The sequence below is a fragment of the Gallinula chloropus genome, assembly GCF_964237585.1.
Source record: "Gallinula chloropus genome assembly, chromosome: 2".
Taxonomy (NCBI): domain Eukaryota; kingdom Metazoa; phylum Chordata; class Aves; order Gruiformes; family Rallidae; genus Gallinula; species Gallinula chloropus.
The window spans coordinates 64,672,398-64,691,449 of record NC_140086.1 but is presented as its reverse complement, the minus strand read 5'-3'; the positions used below and the strand labels follow the sequence as shown (position 1 = coordinate 64,691,449).

Below are 19,052 nucleotides of genomic sequence, written 5' to 3'. Positions count from 1 at the left end.
ATACTGAAAATAAACGTCACTTTATCTTAAATGTAGAGGACGTGCAAGGGGTGCTCTGGACACAACGTGAATTCTTTGCGACTGGGCTGACAGCGCTGGGCTCGCCAGGCAGAAAGAGGGCAAAGACATGACACTAATGGCTTCTCCCCTCGCCCAAAACCACACACAGACACACACATGCACACAAACAACCCCCAGGTCTCTATGCACTCACAGCAGCAGCACTCCCCTGAAGGCATCTTTTCGCCCAGCAGCCATCCCACAACACGCTGGTGGCTGGAATAAGGGCTGGAAAGGCTTCCCCTGGTAACGCATCGCTGCTCGGTGGGATCCTGACACGCCGGCAGATGACTACCACAGCACGGCTTCTTCCCACACCACAGTGCAAACACACACCTTCTCTACAGCGTGTCAGACACCCCTGCCTTTGGCTTACTGGTGCAAGCGATATGCACGTGCTACTGCTGTGCTCCCTCACAGTGGGACCAGTATGGAACCTCAGGTGACTGGTGAGAAGGACTTCAAGTACAAGGAAGGGAAATTCTCAGCAGTTGGGTACCAATCTCTTTTTTTAAATTAATACCACAAGCCTTGCTGTTCATTGTCTCAAATTCACAAAGCCAACCAATCAGGCAACCTCACACGCACACTCAACGCTCTGAGAAGACACTTGTCTTTTCAGTGCCATTAAGGAATGAAAATTTCAGCAGCCATAAATAGACTGGATTATGTTCCCTTTCTAATACAAGAATCTTAAGCTCTCCCTGCAGTTTGTCTTCTGTTCTCACTGATACCCAACAAATCAAGTGAAAACGAGCAACTTTCTCTCAGTGCTTACAGGTGAGTGCAGAATTTCAAGACCCCACTGTCCTAGGTACGAATGCCAGCTTTCAGAACCTCCCTTCCATCACCTCCCAGCTTCTTTTGAGGTTGGAACCCCTGCGAAGCGTTTCCACAAGGTTAACAAGGCCACCGGTTTGACACACCAGCCCTCTGAACTGCAACAGGAGACGTGGCGATGGTGTACTTGGGGACCAGATACGAGGACATCTGACAGGCAGGTGTCTGAGCATTTATACTCAGGCATTTCTACCCTGGAGGATGACGTGATGGAGAGGAGCTCTGCGGAGAAGGACCTGGGGGTCCTGGCAGATAACAGGTTGGCCATGAGCCAGCAGTGTGCCCTGGTGGCTGAGAGGGACAATGGGATCCTGGGGTGCATTAAAAGGAGCACGGCCAGCAGGTCAAAGGAGGTGATCCTCCCCCTCTACTCTGCCCTGGTCAGGCCCCACCTGGAGTATTGTGTCCAGTTCTGGGCTCCCTGGTATAAAAAAGACGGATCTCCTGGAGAGAGTCCAGCGCAGGGCTACGAAGGTGATTAAGGGCCTGGAGCATCTCCCCTGCGAGGAAAGGCTGAGTGAGCTGGGACTGTTCAGCCTGGAGAAAAGAAGACTGAGAAGGAATCTGATTAATGTTTATAAATATCTCAAGTGTGGGACACAGGGGGAAATGACCAGCCTCTTTTCAGTGGTCTGTGGGGACAGGACAAGGGGCAATGGCTGCAAGTTGGAGCACAGGAAGTTCCGCACCAACATGCGGAAGAACTTTTTCCCAGTGAGGGTGACAGAGCCCTGGCACAGGCTGCCCAGGGAGTTGTGGAGTCTCCTTCTCTGGAGATATTCAAGACCCATCTTAATGCCTATCTGTGCGACCTGTCCTAGGGAACATGCTTTGGCAAGGGGGTTGGACTTGATGATCTCTGGAGGTCCCTTCCAAACCCTAGAATTCTGTGAAGCCACAGCACGGGCAGGGCAATCGCTCTCGGGAGAGAGTTACCAAAAGAGTTTTACTCTGCCCTACAGAACCCAAAGGGAGAATTTTGGTAGCAGGTGTTCCTGCCTCACCCAAAGGCTGCTCTGCCAAAGAGCCCAAGGGAAGAGATCTTCTTTCAGTAAATTCACGAAGAGTATATGTATGTGTATCCATCCAGCAGGAATGGACATTTTACCAGAAGCAGAAAGATAACTCTGTGGGTTGTGCCTTAACTCGTGCTTTGCCCACCTGACCCAACGGCATCACTTGGACAGCAGAGACCGTCACACCAGAAACAGCGCCATCATGCCAAAGATTCAGTTGTAAAATCAGTTTTTATTGTTACAAATATACATATGAATAAAATCCCTTCGACCTGTAACGTAAGTGGGAAGCCGTGAAATCTGCACCCCCTCCCCCAAAAAGCTGAAATGTTTTTACAGATGTCAAACTATTTTTCCCCGTAGAGTTACACATTGAAAGGAAGCTAATATGCAGACAGAACCCAGGAAGGCCGCTAGAAAACACCAATAATTAATAAAATTTCAATTGCCCTCATTCCAGTCAACTATATACATTACTATACGAGTGTGGAAGCATACCATGATTATACGTCATCCCAATCCTTCTCTGTTGTGCTTTCTGACAGTACACGAATGGAAGCGCGGGAGCTCTATGTACAGTACCGCGAACAGGAAGAAAGAAGCTCCCGATGGGAGAATGTAAAAACCATACCCAGGCATTTAATATATATAATCTATACAAATTATTTTATTAGTGTGCTCTTTTTATTTCTTTTTAATATAATTACAATGTGCAATTGCATACCGCAGGAGGATATTTATAGGTGAGTCACGTGCAGATTTGACACATTTACATTCAGCAGTACAACACATTACCTGCTGTACAGTGTGGTTGTGTGAGACAGCGTCCACTTAACTCGCTTCGCTCCCTCTAAATGCCCTTAGGGCGGGGGGCTCTCTTGTAGCTGCTTCAGAGGAAATTCAAGTAGAAGACAGGAAAGAGCCGCTGGCTTTAGCAAAGGCGTGGAGAGGAGCGCCCGCGCCGCGCGGAGCCGCGAGTAAGGACTGAAATCAGCGCCGAGCGAGCGGAACTTGGGAGTGGCGATGGGAAGATCGGGCTTTCTGCCTGGAGATGTACCTGTGGTGAAAGAGCAGCTGGCTAGGAGGGCTGTGGATTGCTGTACCCTGGTTGCTAGGGAAAGCTCTCGCGCTGCGAAGCGCCGGCACTGACTGCTAAACAAAAATAAAATCTTTATCTGCTTCTTCGCCAGAGTCACTGGACTTGCTTCCCTGGTGGCCGTCTTTACTTAAGGACCTCTGCTTCAGCTCCTGGAACTCGTGGGACTGCTGCCCAGGGCTTCTCTTTGCAGCTGTGACAAAACAGAAAGAGGTCTCACTAAGGGTTGTAGAAGGGAGAACAAGAGAAATGATTTGCAAGAGAAGTCATTCCCGCGCGCAGGGCCTGCTCCTGCTCCCACCAGACTCCTCTGAGCCAGCGGGAGCAGCGCAGGGACGCTGACTCTTCAACCCAGAGAAAGGTGAGTGGGAAGGGAAAGAGTTTGAGCAAACTTTACCCCACAGCAGGCTGCCAAGCAGGCAAAGGTGAAACATGCAAGACAGCACTCTGCTATGACACAGATGAACACTCCTCCTCATCACACCACTTCAAAACCAGTAGAGCTGCCTTTTTTTCAGGCTGGACTGGATATCAGATGATGCCCTCCTGAATGCTCAGGAGGATCTCCCCGCTGGACACCCCTCAGACCAGCAGTGTACATCCCAGGCAGGCCTGTCTTCCTAGCAGGATGCATCCATGTTCTCCCTTCTCACTCAGCAGCCTTAAACAGGACAGACATTCACCTTGGCATCCAAGCTACCTGAAATGATGCTCACTGCCCTGCCAGTGCTGCCAAGCCCAGAAGCATCCCCCTTCCTAAACCCCTGTGTTCCCTGATCAGGGGGGGACACTGTGGCTCTGAGTGCAACTTCATCTGTTCCAACAGAGACCGCGGCTCTGCACCTCATTGTGCTCGGCCCTGGAGAAAGCAGGAGGACCGACCCACTTCCCCAGGATCTAAAGCACACAGCACCGTTTTGTTTGCCCAGCAATCCAAAATCTCAGTAAGGTCCCAAATCTGTAAGGTTTGAAAGGAAATGGAAGGAAGGTCATAAAACCTTGTTAAGATTTCCAATCTAATCAGTGGTCTAAAATCGCCATGGTAACAAGAGTGTTATGACACACACCAATGTGGGTGACGTTATGCAAGGACTGATTGCTTTAGAAATCCCATCCTTCCAATTAAAATGAACTTTTAAACACATGGTGGCCTTAAAACGTGACTTGGTGGCAAGTCATCTCACAACTAAGCATCAGAGTTACAAGACCATCCCCGCTCCACGTCACTTCACACCAGGATGCCTGGCTCGGGTTCTCACGGATCCTTGTGCCTGTTCACACTTGGGCGTGTGTCTCTGAATGAGGCACCACCTCTCTCCCCTTCCCTGTGCCTCGCTCCCCTAGAGCCCCACCGCTGCAAGGGACAGCCTGCCCTGTCACCGGTGCGCAGAGAACCGGCAGTCTGCCGCTCACACACCTCCGCAGCCCTTTCGAGTCGGGGTGCCAGGCTGCGTTAGGGTCTGCCAGGAGTGGGAAGATGCAGAGAGAATCCTGAGGCATCTGCCAGGGCCTCCTCAGTGGGGATGCTCCCTGTATCCCTTGGGAAGCTGGCCTGACTGCCCGGGCAGCGCTGGTGCACGCAAGCGGCTCGTGGAACAGGGGATAGGAAGCTCTGGCCCCTTGTTGTTTGGCACAGGCATTTCCCGGTTCTGGGTCTCTGCCCCGATGAAAGCAGAATGGACGTACCCAACAACATCTTGCAGAGACCTCCCTCCGCACACACAGCGCATTTGTGACCCAAATAATTCTCCTGAGTCTAAAATACAGGTTTCCTTACTTGCACCAGCCAAAATCAGGGAGGAAACTAGAGCCAGCAGCTACACGCTCACTGTGTTCTTATCCTGGCTTTGCAAGTCGGGAAAGAGGAGGAAAGGATTTTGAGGAAGGTTTTTAAAGCTATTTAATGGAACTGGAGAGGATTAAGATATTTACAAATCTGTAAAAAATCTAGGCATTCTCACCTTCCCAACCACCACTGCTTTTCAAAGAAAGAATTGCCTGGAGATAGAATTCTGAGTCATTCTTGATCCTTGTACCTCCTCATAATTACACGGCCTTTGTTTGAACCCCCACTCGCTCTTCAAACAGAACCCAGAACACACACTGCAGCTTCCATTTAGTTTACGGCCTGATAAATCAAGACAGGTTGTTTGCCCCCAAAATGCCTGAAATATATATCAGGCACTTAAGTCCATGCACACCTCAAACAGGCCACCAGAGTTTATGCTTGGCCTGATGAAACCGTGACACAGGTGACCTGCCTGGATCTGCGACAGCATCCCAGCTTTTAAAACTTACCTTATCAGAGAGATCTCTCAGAAAAAAATAAAATACAGTAATTTGATTAGGGTGGGAAGGAGAGATTCTGAATGTGGGTGAGCTAAGTTTGATTCTACAGTAGGAAAAGGAAATCACTTCCTATATCTTGGGTGGAGGATGCTACAAAAGCAATACACGATGTCTTATAAATAGAAAAAAATGGGGGTAAAAATGTAATTGCAGAAGATGTTCAAGCACCTCATTAAAATACTTCTGAAAGAGAGTAACATTGAATCATTGTTTAAACAAACCAGGTAAGAGGTGAAGGGAAGGATGGAAGCACATACCATTTGAGAATAGGAGCTTTGGTATTTTAAAAACACACAGGATCAACCAGACATTTTTACAGCCTGCTGAATGAGCTCAAAGCTGCTCTGGAGGAAGCACAGCCCCAGCACGCAGCACTGTGCTGGGCTTGGGTTCTTTTGGTGGGGTTATTGTTCCATTACGCAGCTGAAAAGCCAAGTGCTACATTGAAATAAGGCCCATCTAGCCAGTTTGTGAATGACATGCTGAGACCAGCACTAACAATGCTCAGGCTGAGATGTATTCCAAAACACTTCATTGTGCACATCTTAACAAGGAAAGGTAGGTAAGCACACGGAGCCATGGTCAGTCTACCTGCCGCGCGCTTACGCAGCGGCGCGCCAGCCTCACCGCAATGGGCAACCGCAATGGTAACGAGCCCTCTCCTGCAGAGGGGCTGCCTGTGCTCCGTGGTACTGCTGCCACGAAGGAAAGAATGCAGGCACGTTTCTTGCCTGGAAATTGTTCACACCAGGTAGTTCCCATGGGGACAGAAAGGTAAAACATCTCATGGATACTAATCATCTTTCTCAAAACCCAGGGGCAAACCCCCACCCTTTTCTGGCTGCTTCGTTACTACAGTCTCCTGAGTGATCGTTAGCTCCGTCTCGATGAGAAATGAAGCTTCTAACCAGAAGTTGGCTGTGCCTCCCTCTGCCCAAGCACGTTGGCTTCCTCTTCTGCACTGGTAGAACACTGCCCCAAAGTGGTTTTCTCACTGCCAGATGCCTTGGCATCGTCACGAGCCGTATCTCTTTTTTGACAATCTCCTGTTTGCTGTAGCAGGGAAAAGGATTAATGTACAGCCCTAAGCTGTTCTGTGGGCCCACATACAGAAAGGAACAGAAATAGTTTCATTTATCCATCCCATTTCATCAACTGTTCAAAGGAGCAGCACTCAATATACCAGATGCTTGCTTAAATTTAGTCCAGGTACTTGCATACATTGGTAACTGCAGCCCAATCTTGCGGGTACACTGCATAAAGAGCTGTATTTTGAGACTGTCCCATATAGTACAGCTAAACTCATGAACATAAAGCAACTGCATAATCAGGTGTCATCTAATTTGCAGCTTGCTTTTGCAGGAGGAATAATTTTGTTTACTAACCTAGGCAGATTTGCAGTGATTTACTGGCTGCAGATATAAATAAATAGAGCACGCTAGCCTGGAAGGCAGCGAGGAGCAAGGATGGATGAGTGACTGAACGAGGAAGTAGGACAGAAATAAATAAAAAGGGAAACCTGAGGAAGAATTAAAAAAACCCAAAAACCCAAAAAACCCCACAACAGAATTTCCTCTTTCCTGAACAATTTTATGCAAAACACAGCAGGTGTTTTCCAGGTGGGACCTAGAAACCCAGCTTTAGCCATTCTAAACTGTTGCTGATAAAATCAGTACAGAGGCAACCAGGAAACCCCGGGGTGTTTGGCAAGTTGGCTGTGGAGGTGTAAGGTAGCGAGGGCTGGGGCAGGCAGGGTATCCGACCCCCTTTGCGTACGGACAGGCAAACAGGAACACCTCGCCAAATTGCTACTGTGTTAAGAGACCACTGGAACACAGAAGTTACGATCCCACGTTCCCTGCTTCTCCAACACAGCCTCCCCTCTCACGACAGGGGGATGGAGAGGGCATACAGCACAGAAATGGTGAGGTTAACCCCACGGTAAAGTGTACCTGCAACGAGCCCCTTTACACCGCGTTTCTCTAGCTAGGGAGTAACGAGTTGTCTCTCAGAGGCTGGTGAGAAAGCCAGGGCCCCAGCACATGCAGGTATCAGCAGCTCAGAGAGTCCGTTGTGGCAAGAGCCTCTGGCTGCAACTGTTCTCAACATGATAGCACCAGTGCAGAGTCTGATCCCTGAGCTGCAGCCCAGCTTGCCTGTCTCCACACCGCTCTGAGGGAACAGGGGAATAACCAGGCCCTGTGCTGCCTCACAGGCCCCCATAATGCCACAGCCACGGTGGTGCTGGGCTACCCCTATGGCATGAGACAGCCCAGTAGCATCATACTGGTGGGTGAAGTGAGAGTCAAAACCTTCAGAGAAATACCCCACGTGTGATGACGTGCGACCACCAAATGGTAGCCATCACAGCCACAATTTTCCAATCACAGCAACACCCAGACTGTGAGATGAGCTGTTTCATAAAGGAAATAGTAGTTTTAGAAGAGAAAGGGAGAATCTTCTCAAAATACACCCCTGGGCCATCTTGTTTTGTGGCTGGCTTTGCCCCTCCTCTCCATCTTGAGGGTAACGGTGGGCTCTGTGGGTAGCTTAAGCTTCAGAACCCAGCGTTACATATCTGCCTTGACTTACCTGCCCCCATCCTACACCAGGAAAAGCATGTGAAAGAGCACTCCTTATCTCACAGCTGAGGTGATGGGAATCAGCTTGGATGGAAACAGGGCCCACTCATCATCTTCCTTGAGGGGAATCCCAGGAAGGAAAAACTCTCACTCCCAGATTTCAAATCCTGTCATTTGTGCCAGCTAACACCACGCTGAGTAACATTTCTGTGACTACTTCTCCATGTATCCTCTGCTACCAGAGGAAGCCTTAGCTCTTCTAAGAGCCAAGACGGAGCAAGGAAACACATCAGCAAAAGTAGAAATCCAGCATACACGTGAACAGCAGGGAAGACAAGGCAGTAGCCTGCTGTTGTGCATGAAAGGTACCAAGCTGTGCCCTGGCACACAGAGAATTGCTACCCAAGGAGAACGTGGTCACCTGCAATGACCGTGCAGATGTGAGGAGCACAAACAGCAACGGGCTGGCTGTGAGGAACAAAGTCCTGGCTGCTCCCTGGAAACGTGCTGAACCACAGAGCTGCACTTCACATTGCTGTGTTTGACCAATACCGATCAGCATCTCAATTAAGACCAAACTACACCATAATATACACAAGAGACCCTTAATTGTTCAGCTACATGAATACCAAGGGATTCATCTTTTATGTGAAAACACAGAGCACCAACCCATGGGTGGAGGAGATGAGAAACATATGACCAGATACACTTTCCTTGCTCTTTTTACCTCCAAGTGAGTAACTCTCTTCCCTTCCAAGTGAAAACAAATCAGGGGACAATGACACATCAAATTGTAGAGAACAAACAGGCTGGAACAATGGTTATACTAACACTCCTACCTTCTTGAGAAAACGATCTGACTGTGGGGCTGCTTTGACCATCCTTTTCTTTATCAGAAGGAACTTTCTTCAGCACAGGTGGAAGCAGGGCAACTTTTGGGGAACTGGGGCCAGAGGGAGACTCCGGAGCATCCTCTGTGGAGTATCATGAACAAAAGGGTGAGAAGATATATTTGTACTGTACCTCACAGAAATGGTGCTGTTACAGTGGGCCAAGCCTCAAGTCAATACACAAACAGGAAACAGCTAGAAAATCGGTGTCAGGAAAAGAATTTATAGTATGCCAAGAGAAAGCATGATGGGCCCTCAAGTCCAGGTGAAAGAATTTTAACAGCTGAAGCAAAGATCTCAGTGTCAGCATATTTCATGTGCGCTGCCACAGCAGCACAAAGAGAAATCTGATGGGACCAATTGAATTCCCTGTAAGATACAAATATGCAATTTGTAAAGAGCAGCTGAAAATTATTTTGGATGGATTTCTGGAAATATTTGTTCTATTTATATTTTTATTGTCCTGAAACATAATGAACTGATCACTTTAGATGTCCAATTTTACAGTTATAAGGCATAGAAGTGAACCAGGGAAACAAATTTCATGCAGAGCCTACGGAACTCTCTACTTCCAGGAGCAAACTGCCAGTATGTAACATGATAGCACCTGCAAAGATTTTCTAAATAGAAAAAATACTTTGTCTTCTAGACTGCAAGGAAATCTGGAATTTAAATTGAAATCCATAGTTTAAACCATCTGGATATCTGGTTTCTCTAAAAGTCTGAGTAAGTGTTATGTATGGCAAGTTGACTGCCATCTCTGGAGTCCTTACGGGAAGACCTTTTTCCAGTCTTACGCTAGACAGCCTTCATTTGGAGAGCACGGACGTACAGCTACAACAGATTACTTAAACTGACTGTGTGTTTACTTCCCAAAGAGTAAACAGTGGCATATGTACATAACAGCAGAGCTTGGCAGATATCAGTTAATACTGACAGAAGAAAAAGGAACTCCGAGTATCACCTGTATCCTGTATTAATGCAATTAATGAGTCAATACAGTTGCCAACTGCAAATAGGGCTTTATCTCACTGTTGAGGAGCCACCATAAAGGAATCAATCTTTTTACTTTCAGCACAGGAAAGCAATGGCACTCCAAATACAACTCAATCTGAGCTGGTTCTTGGGCCTTCTCCACACATTTCATGTGCCTGTGAGGCCAGCTGCTTTGGGAAGCTCGGTATCAACATATGGGCGAGCACAGTGCTTGGCAAACACAGCTATGTATTTCTGAACTAAAGCTGCCATGTGCTTTATTGATTATCAGCTTTCAGTCTTTGATAACGTGTCGATGTCCGAGCTGTGCTCCTTTGCCCTCAGAATACTTGGGGGAAGTTTGGCCACACTGCTGGGAACAATGACGGGGCCGGAGTGTAAACAGGATTATCGCTCGGCTTCTTCATCACATCTCCTGGGCGTGCTTAGCCAAGAGTTGCTACAGGTACCAGGACAGAAATTAGACTGCAGCAGACATGGTGCTGCTTTTACTGCCACCTGAGGAGCCGGCCTATTAAGAGTAAACATTAATTACTCTCTGTGTTAAGCCCACAGTATGCACTCTCTGCAGGAAACAGGAGCTGGCAGAAACAGACAGCTCAGGTCTCTCCTACCTAAGATTCTGAGGTAACACACTGCCTATTTTACAGACCAAATAATCCATGCTTCCCTATCGTATCATCCACCCTGTCTTACCCAACGCCTCTCACTTTTATGACCATTCCTAAAACGGTCTATAAGATACAGTCTCAGGGTGATTCTGTACTTGAACAACATTGTACCCACTGGAGCGCAGAGATGACATAGCGTGCGGGTACACATCAAGGGCAGGGAAGAGGCTATAGCATCCCCTCTGCCCCCCTCATCCTCAACAGAAATGGCATCTTTCTAAGGTGAACAGTGAATATGGGAAAAGCCCAGAGGTCTGAGAGCTCTTGCAGATGGCTGCGCTCACATTTTTCACTCGTTCGCAATTAATAAGCGGCATTTTCCACAGAAGTGCAGAGACTCTCCCTTACTGGAGAGTCAGTAACTAGCATTTAATTCCTCTCAAGCAGTGGCTCTGCTTTGGGAAGAGGTTGTGACATCAGCCTATTAAACAGCAGACAGACATACGGGAGATCTGCTGAAATATTTCACGCCATTGGAAATGTTGAGATGATACCTAGGAGGAGGTTAGGGCAGAGCAGAAGTTAATAGTTATTCAACTGGCAATCTTGCAGGGTTATGAAAGCAGAGTTATGATTATTTCCAGTCAAAAGCAGTAAGGAAAGAAACAAAGGCAAAACAAGGGGAAAAAGAGAGACAACCGGTTTGTGTAATTTATTAGGAATAGCAGGCAGTGCTTGAGCGACCAAGAGCAGAAAACCAGAAGGACTTTAGTATTTAGAGCCAGCTGTTTAGAGAAAATGTAGTTACTTTTGCTGGTGCTACTACAGCAGGGCTTTGATGCTGAAGTAGCTCTCTGTGCTCTCCCCTTCTGTAAGGCAGGCTAACTCAAAACAGCTCTGCTGCTGCTGCTATTGCTTTTCCCCAGGATTTACCATCGAGGATCACAGATTAAACCATTTTAGTAAGTTTATTTGAGTTAGGGAATGGGGAGGTGGAAAATAAGGATGTAAGTCAAGAGCAAGTGACGGAAGAAGCTGCCCCTCTACATTTAACTTCTGCCCAGGATGTTGGGAGCACAAACACTACTCAAATACCCAGCTGGGGGTAACAAACACCCAGAATTGCTCCTCACCAGTACGAGAGGCAGAGCGCGGTTTCTGTGGCACAGTGGGTCGTCCTGCGAGGCTGGGCTTTGCTGACTGCAGCGGGGGTTTCGGGCTGGTCGGTGTATTGGAGGAGCTTCTTGCCTTTGCTCCAGCTTCTGCCTTTGGTTCAGCTTTTGGATTTTTCTCCGATGATGCTGAGATGGAGTCACCTTTATTTGAGGCAAACCGACTCTCTGGAAGGGTCTGCTGGAGTTTAGGCACTAAAATAGACAGACACATAAAATAAGGTCTCCTGCAACACAGGATGCTCTGCGCATAGACATGTTTGTGTGAAAAATACCATCATTAGCTCACATAGTATTGCTGCACTGCTGTGTGAGTGTGTAAGAGGTCCCCTAACACTGTGCCCTGGCAGCCAAGAAGGCAAACTGCTTCCTGGGGAACATCAAATGTGGCATAATCAGCCAGTCAAAAGAGGTGATTATCCCTCTGGATTCAGCATTGGTGCAGTCTCACCTTGAGTACTGTGTGTAGTTCTGGGCCCCACCACATAAAAATCATGTGAAGGTCCTTGAATGTGTCCAGAGGTGAAAGGGCTGGAAGGAATGTCCTGTGAGGAGCAACTGAGGACTCTATGTTTGTCTAGTTTAGAAAGAAGAAGACTGAGGGGTGACCTCATGGCTTCCTGCAGCTGCTTGAGGAGTGGAAGTGCAGAAAGAGGTGGTGATCTCGTCTCCCTGGGATCCAGTGCCAGGACATGTGGGAACAACTCAAAGCTGTGCCAGGAGAGATTCAAGCTGGACCTTAGGGAGCATTTCTTTACTGAGATAGCAGTCAAACCCTGGAACAAGCTTCCTAGGGAGGTGGCTGATGCCCCAAGCCTGTCAGAGGTTAAGGGGCATTTGGACAATGTCCTTAATGACAGCTCTGACTTTTGGTTAGCCCTGAAGCGGTGAGGCAGTTGGACTAGGTGATCGTTGTGGCTCCTTTCCAACTGGAACAGTCTAATCTATTTCATTCAAAATCGCTGCAAGAATAAGCCTCTAAACCCACTAGATTCTTGCACTTGCTAAGCTTCATAATTCAAGTGCCTCAGAGGTAATGGCATCTTCCCCTTTTTAATATGTTGGGGTGACGGCTGGCTGGACATTATTCTCCCTTCATCTTTCTGGGAGCAGATAGTACTGCTGAGAAGCAGTGATGGACTGGTGGAAAAGGTGGCCTTTGGACCTTTTGTGCCTCTACAAGACAAAAGGTTCTCTATCCAAGATCAACAGAGAAATTCTGGCCCAGAAAACAAATCCCAAAGTGTGATCAGCAGGCTTCATGTTGTTATTTGTTTCTTTTAGCAAGCTGCAGAGGAGATTTTGAAATTTAGTAGAGATCAAAGTATTCTTTATATAATATTTTGATCATATGTGTATGGATTACAGTTTCCACACATTAGCAAGTTTATCAACACACTATCTATCCCAACCAAATAAGGTATTTACAGACAAAACCATACTGACTTGCAAGCAATAAATCAACGGTGGGTAACTGTGCAAGTTGGTAGAAACCACCAGATACCAGGTTACAAACAAGCAAAACGCCTGCCCTACTTTTCTCCTTTGCAGCTTTGAGAAGACCAAAAGCTTTTATGAAGCAGATACATACTTGTAACTCTTGGAACTTGTATGCTAGCTTTGGACTTTCCACAACCGTCATGTCTTTATTCTCAGAAGAGAATTACAGACCAACTGAAACACAGACTGGTGGCCTTGGTACCTGGCGAAGCCAAGCAAGTGCTCACAAAGGCTGACTTGACCTACCTACCTGCTATTCCCATTCAGAACACTACTTGCCACAAAAGCGCTGAGCACAGGCATTTTAACGGCAGTGGGAGGGAAGGGAGTGCTGGGACAGTTTTTCCAGCTTATGTAGCCGTTTCTCAGCCCAGCTGGAGCTCAACCCTGGCAAACTGGGGAGCTGCGTGGCGTGTATGTATTTGTGTGAGTGCGTGACAGGGAGAGCTCGTGTCTGCATGCATCCCACAGACCTTCATGCTGCAAGAAAAACAACAGGAGGCTTGCAAAAAAGCAGGCAGTCTCCAGATGTGAAGCAAGGAATAAAACAAACCCTTATTCTCCTTCAGCATTACTATCTCTAGCTTTCCTGTAGTAATTTTCCATTAACTCCCTTTCTTGCCTTCCTAACCTCAGGCCTGCTAATATTATTAGAACCCAGCAAGTTAAAATAAATTAACCCAAAACAAAGACAAACTGCAGTTGCAACAGTGAAGAGCAGCCTCAGGGAGCTCTCAAGCAAGAGTGGTAATGAAAGAACTGACAGCTGGAGGCCAGCAGGAATGGGGATGCCCCATGCAGTGAGGTGGGGGTGAGATGTGCCATACAGAGAGACACAGACCAGAGAAAAATTGGGGTCAGACACCCTCAGCTACTCTAAAGCCCCAAGCACAGACTATTCTTGCTCTGTTGACTTCAGTTGGATGATTTCAAAAGACACATGTAGTACAGAAGGTCTTCCTGAAACGATAAGCAGGCTTTAAAAGCGCTGATTTAGAGAGTACAGCCTGCTCTGAATATGCTGCCATTTAAAACTATCTTTGGAAAGGTATAAAACCTCAAAAATCCATTTCTCAAGTGCTTAACCAAGACAGCCACATTTGGATTTAGAGTTCAGCCTGTTTTTTCAGCTTTCTTTCTGTGTTTTGTAGCAACCCTTGACACTATGCTTGCAGGATACCCTTCACCACTCCTGAGAAATCAGACCTGGACTTCCTAGTTCAGCCCACAGTTCCAGTGTGCACAAATCATCGGAGCTGACTCCCTTTTGAGCACTTCATGGGCCAGTCCCAAAAGTGTGCACATACACAGAGAGGCCAGAATTTCATCTAGCACTCCAAGGGCTGCACTGTAGCAGGGCCCAGGGCTACTGCTTGACAAGGGCCCCAAGGCTAGCGCACAGCAGGCACAGCCACAGAGCGAATCGGCACTATAAGCACTGCAAGGCAGGACTCCACTGCGTACACAACAGGGACTCATTTTGTGCATGGAGTCTCTGGGGGGGTCTTCACAGCTTTGCAAGACAGCTCTAGCTTCTGTCCAGTTGGCTAAACCCTGGGAAGAACCAGTTGCTGCTGCCTGAGATGTCTGTTCTGACAGCTGAAAGCCAGGACTCCTTGCCCCGACTGCTATAAACCTTGTGTGTTCAGGACACCAGGTGTATTTGGGAGTTTGACCTCTGTGTATGCAGATGTTTCTGCTGGCTCCTGGGTTCAGCTTCAGCTTTGCTGATCCCATCACAAGCCCGCACCCTTTGGAAGGTGCCCGAGGCACATGCACAGAGTGTTTTCCCTCCTGTGCAATGTGGAGCACCAGTAAAAGCTGAACTGTCAAATCAGCCCTACAGCTGACTTTGGGAAAAGCGCTGTCAGACCCAGGACAAGAAGGTGAGCTTGTTTCCAATCATTTCCACTCAGCATATTTTGCTTAAGCAATGTGATCTAGAGAGGGGAGCAAGATACTGAGGTTAGGCATTTTGCATTTTCTAGTAAGAGTTTATACCAGGAACACCAAAACGTACCTGTACCACTTCCATCTGGTCGTTCTGAACTCATTGGTGTGTCAAAAGACTCTCTGGGAGTTGTGTCATTCCCAAGTTTCTGAAAGAGTGAGAAAAGACATTATATTAATTATATAACTGTAATTAGTATGACTCAGTGGTCTGTAAGGAAGAAAGCTGATTTGTAAGCCATAAAGCAGGGAAAGCAGTGACAGTAATAAATGGCAGATTCTCTCTCCTGGTTTCTCTTTCAGGTCTTGGAGGTCTAAGTAGGAAGAAAACAATACTAATGGGATAACTGATGCTGCCACATGTCTAGCAAAGCTGCAATGACACCCTGCCTCCTAAGCAACAGGTCTGTTAATGTGCAGAAGTTGAAACTAAAGACTGCTGATTGGATCACACAATCTTCCACATGCAAGGAAACCTTTTTATTTTTGATAAACTTAAAACCACAGAAGCAGCAGTGCTCATGTATTTACAGGACTCTGTTAAAAAATAAAGACTTCTTGAAAGGTTTTTAAAGCTGCCCATCAGAAGGGCTGCTGGATGCTCAGTACCTCTAAAAGAAGAGGGGCTGCTTTTTTATGTGCTGGTATTTTGCCAATTATTCTCAAGAACAGCTTTACTAACAACCTAGCCTAAAACAAAAAACACAAGCCAAAAAGCTGCAAAGACTTTTGCCATATCATGGATCTAGCCTATGCAGGCTTGAAACCTTTGTATTCACCAGGAGAAGCTTAGATATGCAGCTGGTTCTTGTAAAAGAACCAGCCTCCTTTTACTGTCCTACCTGCTATCAAAGCTTAAATGGAGGAATACACAGGAGGATGCAAAGAGAGCACAGAAAGAAGTGCAGGATATACTATGGCAGAGGGCCCTAAAGAGATAAAACTAAGCAAAAGTGATTTTTCTGAAACTAAGAAAGTGAGGATAGATTTGTGCAGGCAGCTCCAGTCTTGATTTGGTACTTCAGGACAGTCAGTGTGGCAAATGTCTTGTGCTGGTGGTTGCATGTGGTTACATACCCTCACCTAAGTCATGCTGACATGTTCAGGATACTGCTACTACCTCTCCAACACCAGCTCTGCGTGGCTCCTGCTGGGATCTGACCATCCACCCCGTGCCACGCAGCACACACCAAACACAGCCACTGCCCTTTGCAGCTTACAGTCTAAGGCTTGTAGGTACAGCACACACGTAGAAGCCAGACAGCAGGGAATGTAGGGAGGGAGAGAAAAGTTACAAGGAACAGAAGCACATGCTAATAGAAAAAGTGACTGATTTAGAGCAAAAATAGTATTTTAAATGTAAAGGAGTGATCTCTGAACACCCTTGTTGGCTACGTGTCTTTCCCCCGTGGTGGCATTTCAATGCAGGCATTTTGTGAGGAGCAGATTTCAGGGAGTGATGCAGAAAACACTGTGATTGGCCTTAGATATTTAATGATACCTTCATCTTGCTCATGTAGTCTCATAGTTCCTAAAACAAAGCCTTTCTCTAACACAACAAAGAAAAGGATGGAGGTGCTGGTGCCTGCCATTCCTCTATAAAAGACCTCCAGGGCCTCCTGACCTTTCCAGTAAGTATAAATGTGCTACTAGAATCACCATTAATCTTCCTGTCCTGTAAAACTACCCTGATACAGATGTAACTATCCACACTCCAAAGGATGTTATTTCTACAGGGTTTAAGTATAAAATCATCTGTATGTTAAAAACAACACACAAGCCAAAACACAATGTCTTCTGGTCAGAAGCACTCTAGAAATGCCATGACTTGTGGGGCCAGAATGGTAAGCTATGGTGCCCATATGGTCAAAACAAAGTATCCTCCAAAGCTAGGGGAACATTGGGCTCTGCACTACTGGGTGAAATCTCAGGTTTTATCCCCGTTTCCTGATTGTCATTGGTATTTTGGCTAAATTCTCTTTTCTCAGCCTACAAAAGCCACATGTGTCTTTGTAAGACTGTCTTGGCTACTTACTTAAAGGGAATACCACTCCCCACTTACTAGATTTTTCTTCCAGAGCTTGGAATAAAAAAACAATGAATTTTGAGAACTGATTTTACCAATAATTTCTTCATGGAATGTGAATTCTCATGAACTTCCACTCAAATGCTAATTTTCCTGTGTTGAAGATACATGCATAACACAGGTACAGTAAATGACTTTTGAGTTGTACCACAATATGAAAGTTAATTTCATTATTCCTCTTGCCCCAGTTATAGGGCTACCAGGGAAATATGACCATGTTCAGAGACAAGCACAGGAGCCAGAGCTAGCATTAGCTAGTGTAGCACTTAAAAATGCAATTAGGATGCTCACACATTTGGTTACCTACTACATGCATGTTACAAGCTGCTAACAGTCCCAAGACAACACTAAACAACTGGGGATGTTTAGCCTGGAGAAGAGAAGGCTGAGGGGAGACCTTATCACTGCCTACAGCTACCTGAAGGGAGGTTGTAGAGAGGTGGGTGATGGTCTCTTCAGCCAGGTGACAGGAGATAGGACAAGGGGAAATGGCACAAAGCTGTGCCAGGGCAGGGTCAGATTGGATGTTAGGAAAGAATTTTTACTGCAAGAGTTGTGAGGGCCTGGAACAGGCTGCCCAGGGAGGTGGGTGAGTCACCATCCCTGGATGTGTTTAAAAAAAGGGTAGGTGAGGTACTTAGGGATGTGGTTTAGCATAGGACAGGAACGGTTGGACTCAATGTTTTACAACCTTGTGATTCTGTGAAACGTCTCTGTGAAACTGCTGCAAAAATTTACACAAAGCTGTCAATCCTATCAGGTAAATGCAAGCAAATTCATCAAGCAGATAAAAAATGGCCAGGCTCTACTTTCAACAGGAATTCATGCAAGGTTGAGAAATACTGAAAAGTCAGGTGCCACTGAGAGTCAATAACAGGTTACAGATGACCTCGGTCTGCTCCTGTCTCGCTTGAGGTATCTAAAAATTCACGGTGTAAGCACTAGATGGAGCTGAAAGATCTTTTTATGCACGCCCAGAGATGCCACTAAGCTGAAAATACTCCTCCCTGCCATTAATGCCAACTCGCAAGTTGTGTTCTAAGCAAAAGAAAACAAGAAAGCATTTACCATCTTTCCATCTACTGTGCACCTGCTCACCACTTGTATCTGTAACACGACTGCGGTAGGTTATGAATGAAATAGTAAATTCCTTCTGGCTTTGTTTGCATGTAAACCAGCTCAGAATATAAGCAGCCATCTGTACCTTAAAGGAAAATACAGTTTTCTATCATTCTGGAATTCTGATAAATTTCAAGCCGTTAAGGAAGTTGATATCCATCCTACACGCTGTAACAGGAGCGGGTTGCCATCTTCTGAACCTCAACCATCAGGGTACTGTATGATTTTCACCCAAGTGAGTAGCAGGCATAAAGGTGCAAACTGAAATTATTTGCCAATGCAATCTAGGATGAAGTATGTGAAAAATCCTTTTGAACAGCAGTTCAATTTTGTGTGGTCTGGGCAACGTTAAGAATGGATAACTTGGTGCCCTGCTGTGCAGAGATTCCTATTTCAATTCCCTCTTCTTGTCCTTCTTAAAAAAAACCCCTCCCAAACAAGCCAACCACAAACCAGATACTTTTGCATTCCATAAATACCAATTTTTATGAAACATACCAAAAAGATTTTAAACAATAACACTGTTTTCTTGAAAATTAAGCCTGAAAGAAGAGGAGTAACCTTTCCAACCCACAAAAAAAAGGCAAAAGATAGGAAAAAAATGCTAGGAAAAGGCAATGGCTTCTCTTTTTGACAGATAAAATTCAAGCATGCAATCAATGCTACAAAAGCTCATCAATCTGAGGACTTCTACTCTCCCTGCTTAAAAAAAATTACACTTGCTAATATTCTCTCTTATCCACTTCATTCCAGATCTGACCAACTTTAGCTGACTCAGTGTTAAG

The 19,052-nt window shown here is 46.4% G+C and overlaps 1 protein-coding gene across 2 annotated transcripts in view; it reads right to left on the bottom strand.

The window, feature by feature from the left end:
* Positions 1–2,128: 2,128 nt before the first annotated feature.
* Positions 2,129–19,052, bottom strand: part of CARMIL1 (capping protein regulator and myosin 1 linker 1) — a 197,679-nt gene continuing 180,755 nt past the window's right edge. Inside the window, exons 34-38 of one of the 2 annotated variants that reach the window (XM_084280476.1) lie at positions 15,133–15,211; positions 11,574–11,807; positions 8,775–8,917; positions 6,270–6,414; positions 2,129–3,205 (exon numbers count right to left, since the gene is read on the bottom strand). In XM_084280476.1, the coding sequence (XP_084136602.1) occupies positions 3,069–3,205; positions 6,270–6,414; positions 8,775–8,917; positions 11,574–11,807; positions 15,133–15,211 (738 nt within the window). In that variant the 3' untranslated portion in view covers positions 2,129–3,068. The remainder of the gene's footprint in view (positions 3,206–6,269; positions 6,415–8,774; positions 8,918–11,573; positions 11,808–15,132; positions 15,212–19,052) is intronic. The other variant, XM_084280477.1, reaches the window with a different exon arrangement.